The sequence below is a fragment of the Astyanax mexicanus genome, chromosome 1, assembly GCF_023375975.1.
Source record: "Astyanax mexicanus isolate ESR-SI-001 chromosome 1, AstMex3_surface, whole genome shotgun sequence".
NCBI lineage: Eukaryota > Metazoa > Chordata > Actinopteri > Characiformes > Acestrorhamphidae > Astyanax > Astyanax mexicanus.
In genome coordinates, this window is record NC_064408.1 from 114,110,905 (window position 1) to 114,130,697 (window position 19,793).

A 19,793-nucleotide genomic window follows, 5' to 3' on the forward strand; every position below is an offset into this window, starting at 1 on the left:
ATTAATCAGCTGACAATCATTATACCAATAATCATAATAATGCCATTAGAAATAATAATAATAACAGTAATAATAAAATCAAGCATTTCAACAAACAAAGCAAGACAATACATGTAAATCAAACAAAACAAAGGACTGCAATAAAACATTCAAGATTTGCTGCTGTTAATGCCATAAGCATATAATCAATTTACAATAAATTATCATTAATAATGCATTGTCTGTTCATTCATGTGAAATGATATACTCCCATAGTGACTGCTTCCGCATTACAGTATGCTGAAGTTCACAAGCCTAGTTGTAGCTAAGAGCTACATGCAGTATGTACAGCATATATCACAGAAAAGGAGTGTAACAAAAAATTAACCCCTCTATTAAATACTGAGTGCTAATCTTAACCTGACAAGCTTTTAGAATCTGCATTGGGTGCATGTGCATGCGTATGTATATATGTATATATGTACAGTATGTATATATCTATATATATGAAATAAATTAAAGATGCTTTATTTGAGGATGCATATCACGTAATTGTATCATATAATTAATTTCTCTCTAAAATTACACAAAGAATCCTGAGTTTTCTAAACTCTAAACTCCCGCAGAACATAAATTATACCTTAATCTTAAAGATTTACCACTTTTAAACATGAGTCTTTTTTTGTAACTGTGCCCTGTTCACTATGTATATATATATATATATATATATATATATAGTGTATAAACTATACAGAAGTATCTGATCTGGATTTATGCATGTAGGGGAATGGTGAATAGGGCATCACGACACAGCTATAGCTTAGGGAATTAATAGCTTGGTCAATTTGATAAATAAATAAAAGCTATTAAGAAATACAATATGACTAGGCTTGGAAAATTAGTGGATGTGATAACTAATTATTCGCATTTACCTGCTCATATTAAAGTGTTAAATATGATGTTAGCACAGTAATAAATAAGTAAGTAATACATGAGCGGCCTCACTGTCCCCTTGTCTAGTGTGTGGAGAGGCCGGAAGCCTCAAAACTGACTGAAATATCAGACTTAATATCTGACTTAAAATCAATCAATTAAGCAACCAATCCCATTCATCCCACACATGCTAAGTTAGTCCTGGCTAAGTAGCTATCTAGTTAGCCTAACAAGCTGCCTATCTTTGTTAGCATCATGGTTAGTATCATGTGTAGATAAAACTAAAAACAATTAATGATTCAATAATACACAAGAAGGAGTGCTATATTGTGAGATACTGGCACTGGTGTATAGCAAGATCCTTGATATATGTGTATTATTGCAATTATACCACAGTTCCATTTACTATTAGATTATATGGTAGAATATTTATAGATAAAAAAGACAGAATAAACGAGTCATGGTAGTCGAGAAGCAGTACATAATAGCAGTATGTTTCCCAATTATTAGGTTTATAAGCAAGGTTTTAAGGGTTATAAGCAACATGTAGTTTTTTTTTTTTGCTTTTAGTTTTAATTTGTGACTTTACTACAGTGATAAATTATACTTATTAAAGCCTCTCTTGTAATCACTGACATTATTGCTTGTTAAGCTATGTTTGTATGTGTATGTAAATTAATACTCGAAGAGCTTTGTTCAGAGTGCCATTACTGTGCAATATTGGTACTTCTAGTATGGTTCTCAGCCAATCAGCCAATGCGAGGTCAGAACTAACTGTGGTATAATCGATTTTAAGCCACTGGATGGCATATTGAGCCTTTCGCGCTAAATATTATCCTTAAAATGCATGTAATACTAAATTTTGTTGCTGTCCAATGAAAAACAAGTATCTCGATTTTTAGTTTACGACATAATTAAAACACAATTGTCAACACTGTGCCACAATTTCTTGATGAAAGGACCAATAGAAATACTTAAAATGACCTGAAATAAACTCTTTTTACATTGTTTTTTCTCTCTCCTTTAAAGTTGCTGTTTTAGAGATACTTGTTTTTTACTGGACAGCCACACTTTATTCTCTACAGGTCTGTATAAGACTCTATCTTTCATTAAGCAGGTGGGAGATGATGGTGTATACTGCATTCTTTGCACCCTAAAGGCATATATGGATGTATATGCAGCGCTTATATCAACTATTATTTCTGTACTGTCCTGTATAGTTCATTAATCAACTTTGAAAGCTTGTCAGATAAAGCAACAGTATTGGTGCCTTGCAAAAAGCCAATTCCAACAATATATTTTGACACTGTTGCTTTTATACTGAGTATATAGTATTATTAGTTAGGTACTGTAGAAACAGTTAGCTGCTTCCTTACTCTCATCAAGAGCTCTATTTTAAATTTGTGTGGTAATAACATAGTAGTCTCTGATGGGAGATTATATGCTATTATACAGACAAAAATACCTTCAAATTTCATGAGCTACACTTTAGCATCAGTTGTCCGGGACTCTGGGTTCCTTAAGACATTATTTTTCTTTGGTTTCGAAGAGTTTATATATAAAAAAACAGCGGCGTCAAGTCTTTACAGTCGTGCTTCCTGAGATGAGTCGCCATTGGCTGGTGGTTTCCTAAAGGAAGAAAATAAATATATATGTGTTATTCACACTGACATGCTTTAATAGCTTGTTCTGATCATATTAAAAAATGTGTTGCTGTCATGAGAACACCTTGTAGATCCAAAATACCAACTTTTAAATAGATAAAGCTTCCAAACAATCAATAAATTAAAATCTAATTTAACAAAATTAGGTGTAAAATTTTCTGCTGTAGTGAAAAGAGATTTCAGGGCTGCTGACTGCTGTTACGGTGTCCCATGTGGTTGCTATGTTGTTCTTATATTGTTGCTAGGTGATATATGCTATAATGTTGCTAGGCTATTTCAGAGTGCTGCTGTTATATTGTTTAGGGATTGCTAGGGTGTTTCTATGGGCCTGCTTGGCAGTTGCTGAGGTATACTAAATGACTGCTATGGTATCTCAGTTGGTTGTTGTGGTATCCCATTTTGCTGGTTGGGTGTTACTTTTGTATTTGTATCTTTATGACACAAAAAGGGCCAAAACTGTTCAGCTGCTTTGCACAAACTGAGTGTTTGATCAAAAAGCTCTACATACCCTAGTGAAAAAAGTAGTATAATAAGCATTATTATGCTATAGTGCACTAAAGTGTTCTTGTAGCCACTTTATTATAAATCAGTATATATTTTTTGGACTTATTATACTTTTTATACTTATTATTATTTTTTGGACTTATTATACTTTAATTGTATAAAAATAGTACAAAAGTCTTACTTAAATTGTGCTAAGTTTACTTAACTGTACTAAAATGGAACTATTTTAAATATACTTAAGTAACATTTAAACATACTACTTCATGTATGTAACCCCATATTTTAAATATGCTTACAGTAAAATTATAAAACATTTAATGAGTATTACAACTGTATCACTATTATACACCAGGTATATTAGGACTGATCTTGGAACTGATGTTGAATATATTTACATTAGAGTACAAATATGCTTCTTGTTCCTGTCTTTTGTAAGTAGCACATTTCTAGTATACTTGTTGAATATAAAAATATATTTTCATATACTGTAATACAGTTTTTAGCGTGTTACAAATTTACTTTTTTTTTATTAAATTGTAAAAAAATGAGTAGTAGTAATTTCATTTAATTTCTAAAAAGTTACATAATACATCTTATGTTAAGTGAACTACTGTAACAGTTGTTTATAACAACTTTGTTAAAAATGTACAAAAGTATATTTAGAAGTATTTTAGAAGTATACTGAATTATATATTTTTTAAATACACTATATTGTACTTTTTAAAAAGTATGATCAAAGTTTACTTTCAAACATTTGATGAAAGCATAATATTTATGTACTTTTAATATATTTCAAATACATTGTACATCAAGTACATAAATCAGTTTTTTTTTACAGATTTACAACATATTTAGACATTTCTCAATATGTTTTAAGTACAAATAAGTATATATATATATTTTTTTTTTTACACCAGGGTAGGCTTGTATCACATAACCAGACCAAACTATCTGGATTTGGAACAGTGCCAGTGCAAATTAAATCACTTTTAATTGTGTAGTTATAAAAAACAGTAGAGTAAATGGGTTTTTTTTAAACATTCAAAACAAAAAAAGTCACACTGAAAAAAATATATAGAAATATACAAGTTTTTAACATGACAGCAACTCTAAAATTTCTTTGAATGACAGTGATTACAATTCATAAAAGTTGTAAGATGGGGATCAAAAAATGGCTGATTGACTCTAAAATTTTTATTTACTAAATGACATGCTGGAAGTTTCTGATTGCCATTTTTTGTGGATGGTAGTTTTTGGGAGCATCCACCCCTCAGAAATGTGCACCTACTCGAATTTGGTGAGGGGGGCTTTGTCGGACGTGACCTCCGAGTGAACCCCGTTCGTCGCCCCGTTTTGAGCCTGTTGTTTTGGGATGCTATCTGTTGGTTTCTCTAGCCCATTCATGTCTCTGGATCAAAGCATACACACAGATCGAGACTCAGCGGAGGTAGGCCAGTTCACAGTAATAACTCACTATAATTATCCCTTAATAAGCCTTTTTCTGTGGTATAAGATTAGTGAACATTCTCTTTTTTGACCACGAACACATAGATCCTCTATGGAACAGACTGTTACATACAGCTCTGGAAAAAACTGAGAGACCTTTAAAAAATGTAAGTTTCTACGATTTTACCAAATTAAAAAACTCTGAAATATAATCAAGAGGAAGATGGATGATCACAAGCCATCAAACCACCACCAGGAGTGGCAAAAAGTTCTTCAAAAGCAGTGTGTAAGACTGGTGGAGGAGAACATGCCAAGATGCATGAAAACTGTGATTAAAAACCAGGACTCTTATAACTTTATGAATATGAACTTGTTTTCTTTGCATTATTTGAGGTCTGAAAGCTCTGCCTCTTTTTTGTTATTTCAGCCATTTTTCATTTTCTGCAAATAAATGCTCTAAATGACAATATTTTTATTTGGATTTTGGGATGAATGTTGTCCGTAGTTTATAGAATAAAACAACAATGTTTATTTTACTCAAACATAAACTTATAAATATATTAAAATCAGAGAAACTGATTCAGAAGCTGAAGTGGTCTCTTAATTTTTTTTGAGCGCTGTATTGTTTCAGTAATTTCATTAAATGTTCAAACGACTAAATTACAAAAATGTCTCATACGCTAAATGTAGTCAGTTGGCCAAGAAATGTTGGATATATGACGTTTGCTTTTTGTGCAGCAATTATGCTAATATGACAAAATGGTATCGCACATCTATGCCACCAATAGTTCATAGCTCCAGCAAAGTATAACAAACTTCAAAACCCAAAGCCAATGTCTTGGTCAACTTGGTCACATAGGTTTTTGGCTATGAAGTATAATAATATTAGATTTTTACATTTTTTTTAATTTTTTTACATCTACCACCCCTTACATCACAGTGAATATTAGATATATGATATCACAGTGAAACTAAGTAACTTAGTTAAACAGTAAAATATCACTTACACAGCAGCATTGTTCACCACTCCTTCCTCCACGCTCTTAGTCACAGACGCCTTGTGGCCAAACAGTTTTCTGGCCACAAAGTTGAGCAGGCCGCAGTGGTTTGTATAGCAACAGAAAGCATCCACTGCCACCAACAGCACCAGGAAGATCACGATAACGATGCCGGCCACGCCACCTTTACCCAAACTGGCCTTATGTACAGCTGCAAGAGAGTACAGAGGAGTATATATGGGTGTATGTGTTAAATAAAAAAATAAAACTGCTCAATATGGCAAAGAAAGCCAACAAGGACTTGCCAGCTTTCATTTGCCAAAGTCCACTTGTGGTAGTAATGCCTTCTATGACTTTTTTTTTTTCATTTTTCTTCCCAATTTATACGGCTAATTACTCAACCCACTCATTAGGACTCCCCCTATCACTAGTGATATCCCCAGCACCAGGAGAGTGAAGACTAGCACATGCCTCCTCCAATACAGGTGAAGTCAGCCACCGCCTCTTTTCTTACTGCTGCTGATGCAGCATTACTGAGTAGCATCACAGCATGCTCGGAGGAAAGCGCGGCAACTAGGTTCTAATACATCAGCTCACAGACGCAGCCTTCTGCTGATCGACATCACCCTTTGGAGTGATGAGGGGAGAGAGTATCATCCACCCACCCAGAGAGAGCAAGGCCAGATGTGCTCTCTCAGGACTCAGGTAGCTGATAGCCAGCAACAAAAACAGGATCCGAACCGGCAAGCTCATGACTAAGCCTCCCTCCCAAGATACTACCTCACAACTTATACTGGTGTGAAAATTCCCAAGCCATTCTCCCAGGTAACAATTCAATTCAACATGTTGAATATAGTGTACATTTACTGCTATACCAAGACTAAAATGGCTTCAGTTATGTCTTTAAGAAAAACACAACAAATGCCATTGAAATGTTGTAACACATAATGAAATGGTAAACCGTACCTGCTGGAATAGTGAAATTGAGCTTGGCCGGGTTGGAGGAGCCGTTGATGTTAAATGCAAAAACTTCCATTTGGTAGTCTGAGTTGTACTGAAGATTTTGAAGCTCAATCTTGCTGGACTCTGGAGGCATTTCCTTATCACTCCAGTTCTCGCCCTCCTTTTCCTGTCAAAAAGAAACATGCGCATGTTCAATATTTTACTCTTTATTTGTAGACAAAAATGAATAAGTTATATACAAGGTTATATATTAATAAAAGCACTGGGCTTTAAGGGCTGCAGCTTTGGACTGCGGCCACTACAAACAATCCCTTACATGTTCATCACATGTGGGGGACTTTACACTGGTTTCTATTGCAGCTAATGTCACTTTTATTGTATACAATCACATATATAGCTAGATACACTTAAAGTAACTTTAGTTATTTTTGCCCAATCCTGAGCTGATACAGTTTCAAAAATAACTATATAAGTTAAGAGTTAATTAATGGGGGCTCCAATATAGGTCCAACCAAGGGCCCATAAATGTCTAAATGATAAAAAGAATAATAAAACATTTTAAAGACCACTTCAGATTCTGAATCATTTTTTTCTGATTTTGCTATTTATAGGTTTAAGTTTAAGTAAAATGAACATTGTTGTTTCATTCTATAAACTACAAACAACATTTCTCCCAAATTCCAAATAAAAATATTTTCATTTGGAGCATTTATTTGCAGAAAATTAGAAATGGCTGAAACAACAAAAAAAGATGCAGAGCTTTCAGACCTCAAATAATGCAAGGAAAACAAGTTCATATTCATAAAGTTTTAAAAGATCAGAAATTAATATTTGGTGGAATAAACCTGGTTTTTAATCACAGTTTTCATGCATCTTAGTATGTTCTCCTCCACCAGTCTTACACACTGCTTTTGGATAACATTATTCCACTCCTAGTGCAAAAATTCTTAAATATATTCCAGAGGTTTTCAATTTGATAAAATCAAAGAAACATCATCATTTTTAAGTGGTCTCTTATTTTTTAGAGCTTTATGGTGATTCTGAAATATGTGCAAGGAAAGTAACATCTAACAACTCAGTGGAACAAGACAACAACAATTTTAAACTGACCATCTTGTATCGCACAAGGAAGCGCTCAATAGGAGAGCCGCCATCGTCCAGCTGTTTGATTGGGATGGAATAAGAGTTTCCCTCTATTTTGCCATCGTCAGAAGACAGCATAGGACTGTCTGGCTCACCTACAATAAGAAACACAAAGTAGAGGCAGATGAAAAATAAGCAAATTAATGCCAGCAAGTGAGTATAAATGATAACTACACAAAGACACACTGGTTGCTACCCGTATAACACACCCATGTAGGGCCTGCATGAACGTTTTGTCTGTGGGTTCCATGTTGGTACCAAATATGGATGCCCACCAGTGTTAGTAAGGTGACCAGGGGGGGTTAAGCATGGGCAACATCTGGGTTGTACACTGAGGATGTGGCCTAGATGGGACCCATGTGAAATTGAGGTGGACTGTAATGACAGGGCCCAGTAACAACACATATACAAACCCACTCAGAGCCCACAAGAGCATGTTGGCTGGGTAACATTTGGTAATTTTCTTCATATACTGACAAAAATAAATATATATATTTGTGCTGCCTGAAAAAAAAAATGTTTTTCACATTCTAATGTGAATCTGGACATTGTTCTTTTTATTGTAGCCAAATATAATGGGGAATGGGGCAATATTAAAACTCTAATGGCGTTTTTACACCAACTATTAAATAATATTGCTTTTATTTAATCTATACTGCTGATAAGGTGCAGTTTTAATCTGATATATTAGCCAGATAACAAAAATTACCACAGCTATCGCTGTCTCTGCTGCTCCATGGTGTTTGCACACCAGGTCTGTGCTGCATTCACTACTCACAGCTGCTTGACTCATTTTACTATGTGTATATTTCTGTGCTGCACATCCTATTGAAAACTCTGTGTTTAAACGCGTAGTAGCAAATTTTCAGTGTGTTTTATGTTAAAGCAGCTTCACACTGCACAGATATTTGTGCTGGAACACAGAATGTTCTCGCTATATTTGCTGTCCTGCTTCCATGCATAACAGATCGTACCAATCAGAGGAGACAATATGCTTGCATGGTTTTTATTGGTGCACATTTTGGTGCGTTTAGGTTTGTGCCTGTGTGAAACCAAACCAAAACATAGGGAGAAACACTCCAAATAAACAAACTCATCAACTGATCTGGACCATAGAAACCAACTACATGATTGAAAACACCCTAGAAGACTCGGTACTATGAATTAATTTTTATTGAAATTTGATTATTTTTGCTTTTAATGTTAAGTTGACAGTCTTTTTTTTCAGGCAGCGACTACACAGTGATTCACAGCTAGGCAACACAGCATATTTCAGATCAGGCCTGCTGATTTACCGTCTATGATGGAGACAGTAATGGAATTACGATGAGCATCACAGGAAACAGGAAACAGGTCACAGGCGGATGAGGTATGGAAGAATGGATCAGTTGGGTTGGTTAGATGGATGATGAATGGAAAATGCAAAATATAGAAACAAGAAATTAGCAATGAGAAATACAGTACACAGTGTGTGTGTGGTAAGAATAAATGTGTACAACATTATGTACAGACAGTCGTTAAAAAACTAATAAAAAATATGAAAAAATATACGGCTATAAAATATGGCTAAATAATGTATATTTTCATACATTTCTTGTAGCTGTTGGTTTAAAAAAAAAAGCAAAAAATATAATGATCTAATGAAATGATCTAACCGCATCTTTACCATGTTATCTATTCCCATGGAACTTGTGGTAATGGTATGTTTGCTTTTAATTAAAATTAAATATGTTACATATCTGTTGTTACATAATTCCTCAAGTTAAAGCTAGCACACTATTTGATATTTATTTAAAATATGAAGAAATATGCAGAAATCCATTATAAAACTATTATAAAAGTTGTTTATCTTGTTATGTACACATAAATAATAATAAATAATAACAAAATTTACATTTTCTGCTTAATACAAATCACTGCTTTTTTGTTATATAGAAAAAATGATCAAACTGAGACTGCACAATATCATACATAATACAGGCATAACATTTTGAGCAAAAATGAGTTACACGATACTCACGTTTGGCCTGGGTTCGGATCTTCTTCTCAGCAGACACACCACCAATAAAATAATCATTTTGTGCCGCAAATCGAACAGAGTACTCAGTGTATGGAGCCAGAGATCTGACGACAAGGGGATCTAGGAATTCAAACAAACAAAAATCTTAAGAATATAAAAGGCTAATTTGTTATAACCTAGAATAAATGTCAAGGATAGTATGGGTCAATAATATTAATAATTCTAACAATAAAAATAGGTCATAATTACTTTAAATGAATAAAAAAACAGAGTGCATTTTGCTGTATACATATTTTGAAAAAAATAAGAGACCACTTCCGTTTTTGTATTAGATTCTCTGATTTTGCTATTTATAGATATATGTTTGAATAAAATAAACATTGTTGTTTTATTCTATAAACTACGGACAACATTTCTCCCAAATTCCAAATAAAAATATTGTCATTTAGAGCCTTTATTTACAGAAAATGAGAAATGGCTGAAATAACAAAAATATGCATAGTTTTCAGACCTCAAATAATGCAAAGAAAACAAATTTATATTCATAAAGTTTTAAGAGTTCAGAAATCAATATTTGGTGGAATAACCCTGGTTTTTAATCACAGTTTTCATGCATCTTGGCATGTTCTCCTCCACCAGTCTTACACACTGCTTTTGGATAACTTAATGCCACTCCTGGTGCAAAAATTCAAGCAGTTCAGTTTGGTTTGATGGCTTGTGACCATCCATCTTCCTCTTGATTATATTCCAGAGGTTTTTAATTTGGTAAAATCAAAGTCATAATTTTTAAGTGGTCTCTTTTTTTTTCAGAGCTGTATGATTATGTTGTACATTATTAAGCTAGCAAAGCTAATTGTGAAATCAAAACTGCCAGTAACCAGTAAATTACCAGTAACAGGGATAGCAGTCTGACTCCACTCATCTTGTTGACTTTTCCTCCACTGTATAACATATTTAGTGATATGGGAGCCTCCGTCTGGTAACGGGGCATGCAGGGCGATGTGGGCTGACGTTGGCCCAGGAGAGACGGTAAAAAACTGGGGTACTGCTGGTGCAGCTGGAGATGGAGAGAGAAACAACTGTTAATAAGGCAAGATTACTCTAGACCAGTGCATACTTTATTCAGAATAAAGGATCCCAACACTTACTTATTAGCCTGAACTCCTCTTTGTTGTCTCCGGCCCTGTTGTTGGCTTTGCAGTAATACACACCACCATCTGTGGTCTTCACATTCTCAATAAAGAGAACTGAGTTAGATCCTTCCACAATCTGCCAGCGAAGGATATTAAAACACAAACACAAGAAAACCAAGTTAGATAATAATTACAATATAAAAAATTAAAAAGAGCTAAAAGGAGGTCAGTCCTAATGTCAATATGAAGACCAACCTTTAAAAAGTCAGAAAGCATGATTAGTGGATAAAGTTAAAGCTAAAGATAAGTAAGAGTTTCGACTATGGAGAAGGGGTTGATACATAAACAGCAAAGCGGTGTAATCATTCTAACACATTGCAGTACACCAAAGGAACCATAGGAGTTCAGAAAACAATATTTGGTGGAATAACCCTGGTTTTAATCACAGTTTCCATGCATCTTGGCATGTTCTCCTCCGCCAGTCTTACACACTGCTTTTGGATAACTTTATGCCTTTACTCCTGGTGCAAAAAAATTAAAGCAGTTCAGCTTGGTTTGATGGTTTGTGATCATCCATCTTCCTCTTGATTATATTCCAGAGGTTTTCAATTTGGTGAAATCAAAGAAACTCATATTTTTTTTCCAGAGCTGTATACAAGGTAAAGACATATTAAAAATTCCTCCCAGTACACCCAAAACACCAATAGTAATTGCTGCTCATTGAGTGATTTAGGATATTCCATCGCACACAGCAATTGTTTTGCAGATTTTTGTCTGAATATCAAGTGTAAATGCAAATGGATTCAAATTTTATCAGAATACAATCCAGATGCTAGTCACATGAAGTGATCAGGTGTAAACAAAAGTGACTTTAAAACACCTTCCTTTCCCCTTAATGAACTCTAATTCCCAGACTGCACTTCTCAATCATGTGTATCAGCCATCCAATCAGTACCTTATTAGTAGATCCGCCTCAACTGAGTTTTGATTGCATTCAACTGTAAACTCATGTATAAATATCTGTCTGTTTGTTGTTTGTCTATTTCTATTTATGACCTATTTTTAGCTTTTTTTACTTGGATTTTTGTCTACATTTTTGGTCCAGCCCTATTTATTAAAGTCTCTCCTAATGCTATAACTGCAAGCATCTCACTCTACAAGTATGTTTTATTATGCAAAGCTTCTAAAACTGTTCTGGGTTATGCTGTGCTCTGCTGTTTTTTTTTTACCTTGTCTTCATGGTCAACCCATTCAATGCTGGGTGCAGGATGTCCGGTGGCATTGCAGGAGACAGACACAGACTCTCCCAGTTTCACTGCCATCTTATTCTCGCTGAGGATCACAGATGGGCTTTCTGAGGACATTTGGGGAAAAGAAGTGTTAACCACCTGGAGAAAAGGGACTTTACACATTTTGACTTAATATTTAAAATATCCTTGAGAATAAAAAAAACACTTAATTAAATAGCACATAAAAGCTGACATAGGGTTAATGAAACCTCCAAATTAAATAAAGTTAAAAATAATTACTTTTAAAGGCAAGAAAGGGGTCAAATTCAATAAAATCTCTGAATGAAAACTGAATGGAAGAGGGTGCTTACACAATGCTAAATTTTCCGTGTCTCTGTTTATCACTGCAGTAAACTTTAGACAACAGAACGCTCTACGTTTCTGTCAGACGTATTTGCTATCTAGCACTACAACTAGCATACCAGTGTTCTCAAGGCCTATAAGACACTGTATGGACAAAAGTATTGGGACACACGTTCATTGGATTCTCACCTGAGACGTCTAGAATAAATGCCCTGCTGTCCTCTCCAAGCTTGTTGCTGCCAGTGCAGACATATTCCCCAAAGTCACTTCTGGCCACGGCTGGAATGGTGAGTTCACTTTTGTCTGAGTTGTAAATGTAGCGAGAGGAATCTGAGGTAGAAGGCCTGAGAGAGAAGATGTATAGAAACAGAAAACCGAGACAAGATTATCAAACCCATAAAAACATTTTTTTAAATATCCTAAGGGCAACACTGTGCCACCATCACCATACATTACCTTTTTCTTTTGTATTTATTTGTTTATTTATTTGTATAATAAAATGTTACAATGCATATCTACGTCCAATTCAATGAGGTGTTAAAATAAGTCATAGATAAAAGTGTGTATATGTGCAAGATATTCTTTCATTCTTGTTGTAAATAATGTTTTTTTTTAGTTGTTGCCTTTATTTATTATGAAAGTAGACCACTTTTGGTAAAGTTTAGAATTATAAAGATAAAGCAGTAATTCTCATTTCCTGCTAAAAAATATAACTTATAAAGGGTTAAAGCTTGCCTATACTTTTTAAAGGGTCACTTAACTTGATTTTTGCTGATTCCACCCTCAGCTCAAATTTGAAAAAGGCCAAAAAATGGGAGGGGTAGTTTGGGAGGGGCACTGGGTGATGTATGGGTTTAGAGGTGGGGCAGGAGGGAGAGCTGATTGGCTGAGCTGCAGCAGCAGCAGTGTGCCTCTAAAAGCAGTGAGACACAGATGGTTGGGCAGGGCAGTATCAGCAGGGGGGTGGTATTATTGACAGACTGATCTGCATATTGTAAATGAGAGCATACCAAAGTACTCAGAAATTACCTTACTTAATAGTAGGTTACCATAATAATAGGTTAGGAAAGTTTTATAACATTTTAAGCAGAACTGGTATTTGGGAAGGCATTTGGAAAACAACTCATTCTTACCAGTCTACTTACTTTCTCTATTGTCATTTTGTTAGTTTGTAAAAAAAAGTTTAGCATTTTAGCAAATGTTTCTCGAATACAAAATAATAAACTGGATAAACTCCAATCCTTTAACTATTCTGGTTATTTAAAGTTTAAAAAGGTCCATTGTGTTGTTAATGTACTTACATTGTCCAGGTGATGTTTGGCTTTGGTATTCCAGTGACCAGACAGATGATTGACACGTTTGTGTTTGGTCCAGCGTGGACATGTGACCGTTCTTCACGAATCACCACAGACGGTGGAACTAGAGAAGCCAAGAAGATTAGGACGTTAACACTAACAATCTTCTCCAGATTCTAAAAGAGATTATACCCAATGGTTTAGACCATTATTCATCAAAGTCATCAGCTTTCCTTGTGCAAGTACTCACTATTAACAACAACAGAGACGTCGAGCCTCTTCGATAAGGTTGGGTGACCTTTGATGTTCGCCAGACAGGTGTAGGTCCCATGATCATCCTTCTTAATGTTCGCAATCTGTAGGTTCCTGTCCGGCAGGACGGTGAGATGACGACTTCCTGTGGAAAATAAGCGGTGAAGCCATTATCAGAGTCGATCACTAACTACTCCTTTTTTTTCTCATTGCGATGAAGCGAAGGCTAAGACAGCACATGCACTTTTAAGGTTGTCAATGGTGGCGTTTTGTTGACCTGGGGCAGTGCAGTTTTTTGGAGAGTTAGTATTTTCTCACTCTGAGGGTTAGACAGATGAGAAATCAGATCAAATCGATGGAGTTAGTATCATCTCACTCTCGCTGTTAGACAAATGAGAAATTTGATCAAAAGCCATGGTGAAGATGTTCTCCAGCCCACCGTCCGGAAACATCTCTCAATTTGATGACAAATTGGTAAAAAAAACTAAAAAAAAAGGCGCCGGTGAGCTCCCGACCCCAAAACCATTGTCGTCCACCATCACCACCCCTCCACTCTGCCGTATGCAGGCATCATAGAGAATGAGGAAGGCGAGGAGACCACCGTACCACATGGATAGCCTGTAGTCAGGGTCCTACCATCATTGGTCACAAGTTGACCGTCCCGATACCAGTTGACCTCCACCTCGGGTTTCCCGGTTGCCACACACGGAACGCGCACTGTCTTATCAACCAGAAACTCGTGGTAGGTCTTCGTCTTGCCAAAGTTTGGTTCCTCTAAAAATGAATTACATGGATTTATAGAATTAGAAGATGCAACAGAAGACAAAAAAAACACTTTAAACCAATAACTGATGTGAAAGCGACAGGTCAAAAGCTATGAAAATTAAATGTAGTGATTTATTTTCAACATTAAATGGATTTTAAATCTGTTAGCTATTGACTACTAGAGTCTAATCTGGAGTTAAGGCGTAAGATTTAGATTTTTCAAATTTATTGTCATTGCTCAATACAGTTACATGGCAATGAAATGCAAAAGTGCAAATAGCAGCAATAGTGCAAAAGAACAGTGCAAATGAGCAATAAATAAATATAACTAATAAAGATAAGATAAGATAAGATAAGATAATCCTTTATTAATCCCGCAATGGGGAAATTTACAATGTTACAGCAGTACAGAGGAAAGGACAGAGAAACAGGCCAGGAAAAAAAGATATATAAAAACAAATAATGATAAATCTATATATACAAAAACAATTACAGGAAATATATAAAAGCTACTTTAAAAAAATTATATATAGTAAAGGAAATATATATATATATATATATATATATATATATATATACATCTAGTGCATAGAGATATAATTGGTATAAATGGTATAGGTATGCTATTTACAGGACAAATAAAAAAACAGTAATAATAATAATAATAATAATAATAGTAATAATAAAATGACTCTTACCGTAGACAAAGATTTTGATGGATGACTCGTCTTCATGACTGCCATAGTCACACTTGCACGTGTAAGTTCCACTGTCTGTCAGATCCACCTTCTTCAGATACAGTTTAGTAGAAGTCTCGTCCACTTTCTCCAGTACATGTCGGTCTTCATCAACATCCTGTCCATCCTTTTGCCACACAATGTCAGCATCTTTACCAGCTGGAGGACATGAGGACGACATAAAGAGAATACAAAATAGAAGAAATGTAAATTACTGATACATGATACAACATAAATCCAGCACAGATCCATAAACTTTATAAAATTCGAAACTCTGAAGGGTTCATTGACAAATCCTGCCTTAAACATAAGCAGCATTTCTGTATTAAATATAAGTGTATTTTGTTTTTCTTTTGTAATTTAAAATGTTTGATTGTTTTAAATGTTTGATTAATTTAAAACGTTAATCTTTGTGAAGACCAAACATCACTTTGATTTGGAAACATAAAAAGGCATAACTTTATTGTTACAAAGAAAACAAAAGACTGCGTAGCAAAAAATAAAAAACATGATATGACACCATAAAACTTCTCACATTCAAAAACTAATGTAAATAAACTTATAAGAACCCATTGAAATTTGGATTAAATCCACCAAGATTGGCATTATCAGGATATTCATCCCTTGTAAAAGAAAATCTATTAAATATATATATATATTTAAATTATGCTTAACATGGAAAAGTACATACTTTTTAAAATATGTTCTTAAATAAATACTAAATTTACTATTTCTGAACAACTTATGGCAACTTAAGTATATTTCAGTTGTAATTAAGCTATAGTTAAACACAACATAAAAGCATTAAATGTTGCGTTTGAGTGCTTCTGAGAACTTAAGTAGATTTAAGTATGTGTTTTTAAACACCTTTTTAATCCACTTGAAGTATATTGTAAATGTATTGCAAAAAATACATTAAAGTGCAGTTTAAGCAGTATTTAATGACAATATATATATTTTCTATCAACACGATGTTTACTTTAAAGCATTGCTTAAAATATGTTTTATGGAAATACAAAGAAAGTATATTTAATTAACTTTTAGTATTCTTTACCTAATTTGAACATACTTTTAATGCTCTTAAATATACTTCCTTTTCACAATTGATTATTTGACTTTATCACTACAGAGAACCCTAACTTTTTTAAATACATGCTGTGTTAATTAAGTAAAAATAGGCGAAAAGTAAAAAGTAAGTACAGAATTAAGAGAATTATTTTCTCTCACACAGTATAATTAAATAATAATTACTGTCTATTTGCTGTGACATTTTGGGACAAAATATGAGCATAAGATATTAATTAAGCAATAATTGTTGCCTAATATGTGAAAAAAATTCATATTCTGTTTTTTTTCTGCTGGATTTTCATTTCCACTTGTTCTCAATCAACAAAACATGTAATTGTAAAATAGATAACTAAACTTCGGCATGTCGGACCAGCACACTAACCTTTGCACAGTAATAACTGTTCCTTTCCCACTTTAATTTCTGTTTCACTGCTGATGATCTCCACTTTAGCATCTGAAAAAAAAGACAGGAGGATTGTATTATAAGCTACTGAATATAACATCATATAGGACCAAAGATGCTGTAGAGAGAGAGAGAGAGAGAGAGAGAGAGAGAGAGAGAGCATGTCCTTGAAAGTTATTAGCATTCATAAGTCTGCATACAGCCTCATTGTTAAGGACAGATGAGAGTAAGGCCAGAAAAAGCTCTGATGGTCTAACAGTAGATTAAAGACAGGCCTACAGGAAAGGAATTAATGGCCCTTGGCAGTGGTGAACTTCCTTTACAGCACTCTATTTCTTCCTGTACAGTAGCCCTGGCCACTGTTAAAATATATACAGAGACATGACCCTCATTATCTGACATACCAATATGATGTTTTACAAAATAAAGGTATTTTTATATAGTTTTTATTTTTTTTTTAAGTTATATTATTTATTTTAATAACCACAATATGTGTAAGTGTATTAACTCTGTAATCTTGTGTATTAATTAATTATTTAGTTAATTAGTATAGGTGTGCAATAAGTAATTGTGTAACACATAACATAACACATAACAAAGAATTTTAAACATAATTAATTTGTTTTAAATGCTGACATTTTTATATACAGCTTAAAAAAAAATTATGAGTTTCTTTGATTTTACCAAATTGAAAACCTCTGGAATATAATCAAGAGGAAGATGGATGATCACAAGCCATCAAACCAAGCTGAACTGCTTGAATTTTTGCATCAGGAGTGGCATAAATTTATCTAAAAGCAGTGTGTAAGACTGGTGGAGGAGAACATGCCAAGATGCATTAAAACTGTGATTAAAAACCAAATATTGATTTCTGAACTCTTAACGTTTTATGAATATGAACTTGTTTTCTTTGCATTATTTGAGGTCTATTTCAGCTATTTTTCATATTCTGCAAATAAATGCTCTAAATGGCAATAATGGCAATAATTTTATTTGAAACTTGGAAAATTTGAAATTTAGTTTATAGAATAAAACAACAATGTTAATTTGACTGAAACATAGACCTATAAATAGCAAAATTGTTTCTATAATAATTTTAATTAAATAAAATAAAATAATTATCATTAACAATCATTTAATTTCCATACAATAACAATAATGTATATCACAATAATACATTTCATTATTTGCATTAGTATTAAAGCATTTTTTTCCCATCATAATTAATAATGTTATTAGCAGTAGTAGTTTATAAAGCAGTCATTCTTACCTGCTCTCCTTAAATAAAGAAATAAAAGAGCAAAGTATCTCAGTGTGAACAGGGATGTAGCCATCTCTGCAGGAATGCTGATTCTTCCTCTCTTCCACAGTTGATCCTCCACTCTGAACACCTGCTGGGTAAAAGCTCACAGAACTTGGTGGTCTCTCCGGTGGGCCGCAGGTTTTATAGGCTCTGAGGAGAAAGAAGACAGAGACAGACAGGAACCTCATTATCAGTAAAATCTAAAATCTGTTCTTCCCCAGCCAACACTCCCACCTCCTGATCTTTTATTCAAATTATCCGCCGACAAGCGGGATCCCAAAAGCTGCCCTGCCCTCCCAGGCGCCGAATGCACTCCCCTCCCCAACCCCTCCTCGCCCCCTCCCTGACTCTGGTTCTGAGTGCCGGATGGAGGGAGCTGGGCTGTCTCTGGAGGCTTGATAGAAGAAGATAAATTATCGCACTGTCATTCGCTTTACTGAGGAGTTCATCTCCAGGCTCTGACTTATAGTTGCCCCAAGACTACTTTATAAAATTAATTTGATAAAAGTATGTTTTTTTCTCTGTAATGTAAAATATTTAGTTATGAGTGTGTTTAGATCATCAGTTATGAGGATGGTGGAGCATGTTCTTACAAGGGAACAAAATACTGAATGTTTATTACCCTTTATTTCTTTTACAAAATACTCATTTACACAGATATAGCTCTGGAAAAAATTAAGAGACCACTTCAGTTTCTGAATCAGTTTCTCTGATTTTGCTATTTATAGGTATATGTTTGAGTAAAATTAACATTGTTGTTTTATTCTATAAACTACGAACAACATTTCTCCCGAATTCCAAATAAAACAATATAGAGCATTTATTTGCAGAAAATGAGAAATGGCTGAAATAACAAAAAAGGTATCAAATAATGAAAACAAGTTTAATAACTTTGGAATAACTCTGTTTTTAATCACAGTTTTCACAGTTTTTCATGCATCTTGGCATGTTCTTCTCCACCAGTCTTTCACACTGCTTTTGGATAACTTTATGCCTTTACTCCTGGTGCAAAAATTCGAGCAGTTCATCTTGGTTTGATGGCTTGTGATCATCCATCTTCCTCTTGATTATATTCCAGAGTTTTCCAATTTGGTTAAATCAAAGAAACTCCTCATTTTTAACCCGTCTCTTTTTTTTCTAGGACTGTATTAACCCCTTAAAAATCCTATAGCTCACACCTCTTCACTTTCATAGCTATATTACTGTCACAATTAACCAATTAACATCAATGCCATAGGTCCTAAAACAGAACCCTGTGGTACTCCTTAACAGAGTGCTGCTGTTATATTCACACAATCACACTAGTTCCACCTTAAAAGCCTTTATGTACAGTTTGTACTTTTTTGTTTCACCTTAAACAGTATAGCAGTTACAGGTACCTGGACTAAACCACTGCATCAATGTCAAAGAATAAACAGCTACTCTGGCTTCTTTTTCTTCTATTACATATTAAGTGCTGCAGCTGAATATGATGATTGATGATGATGATTGATGTTGATGATGATGATGATTTCTTGTTCCACCTCAACCCTTTCAGACTTTGCAATCATTGAAATAGACAACACCTGTTTTCTTATTTCTGGCGTATTCTTGAA

The 19,793-nt window shown here is 34.3% G+C and overlaps 1 protein-coding gene across 3 annotated transcripts; it reads right to left on the reverse strand.

Annotated features, from left to right (window-relative positions):
• Nucleotides 1–692: 692 nt before the first annotated feature.
• ncam3 (neural cell adhesion molecule 3) lies at nt 693–18,390 on the reverse strand. Of its 3 annotated transcripts, none has more exons than XM_049467528.1 (16): nt 18,166–18,389; nt 16,875–16,946; nt 15,386–15,583; nt 14,529–14,696; nt 13,921–14,067; nt 13,677–13,794; nt 12,565–12,719; nt 12,013–12,137; nt 10,799–10,919; nt 10,540–10,707; nt 9,651–9,770; nt 7,598–7,725; nt 6,491–6,653; nt 5,534–5,735; nt 4,369–4,488; nt 693–2,541 (listed from the first exon to the last, which is right to left on the reverse strand). In XM_049467528.1, exons 1-16 carry the CDS (start codon nt 18,227–18,229, stop codon nt 2,496–2,498), a joined length of 2,115 nt encoding a protein of 704 aa, XP_049323485.1. In that variant the 5' UTR covers nt 18,230–18,389; the 3' UTR covers nt 693–2,495. The 3 variants fall into 3 exon arrangements, with proteins under 3 accessions (XP_049323485.1, XP_049323486.1, XP_049323487.1); XM_049467529.1 differs by having other exon boundaries at nt 14,559–14,696; nt 18,166–18,386; XM_049467530.1 differs by lacking the exon at nt 4,369–4,488 and having other exon boundaries at nt 18,166–18,390.
• Between the last annotated feature and the right edge of the window lie 1,403 nt (nt 18,391–19,793).

Bases quoted from the DNA above. Each gene is read 5' to 3' on its own strand.
- ncam3 (XM_049467528.1), bottom strand. From the start codon at position 18,229: ATGGCTACATCCCTGTTCACACTGAGATACTTTGCTCTTTTATTTCTT. The intron at 12,138-12,564 runs GTGAGAATCCAA...AAATGTCCTCAG, and splicing joins ATTTATTCTAGACGTCTCAG to AAAGCCCATCTGTGATCCTC. The intron at 10,708-10,798 runs GTAAGTGTTGGG...CTCCATCTCCAG, and splicing joins AGAGGAGTTCAGGCTAATAA to CTGCACCAGCAGTACCCCAG.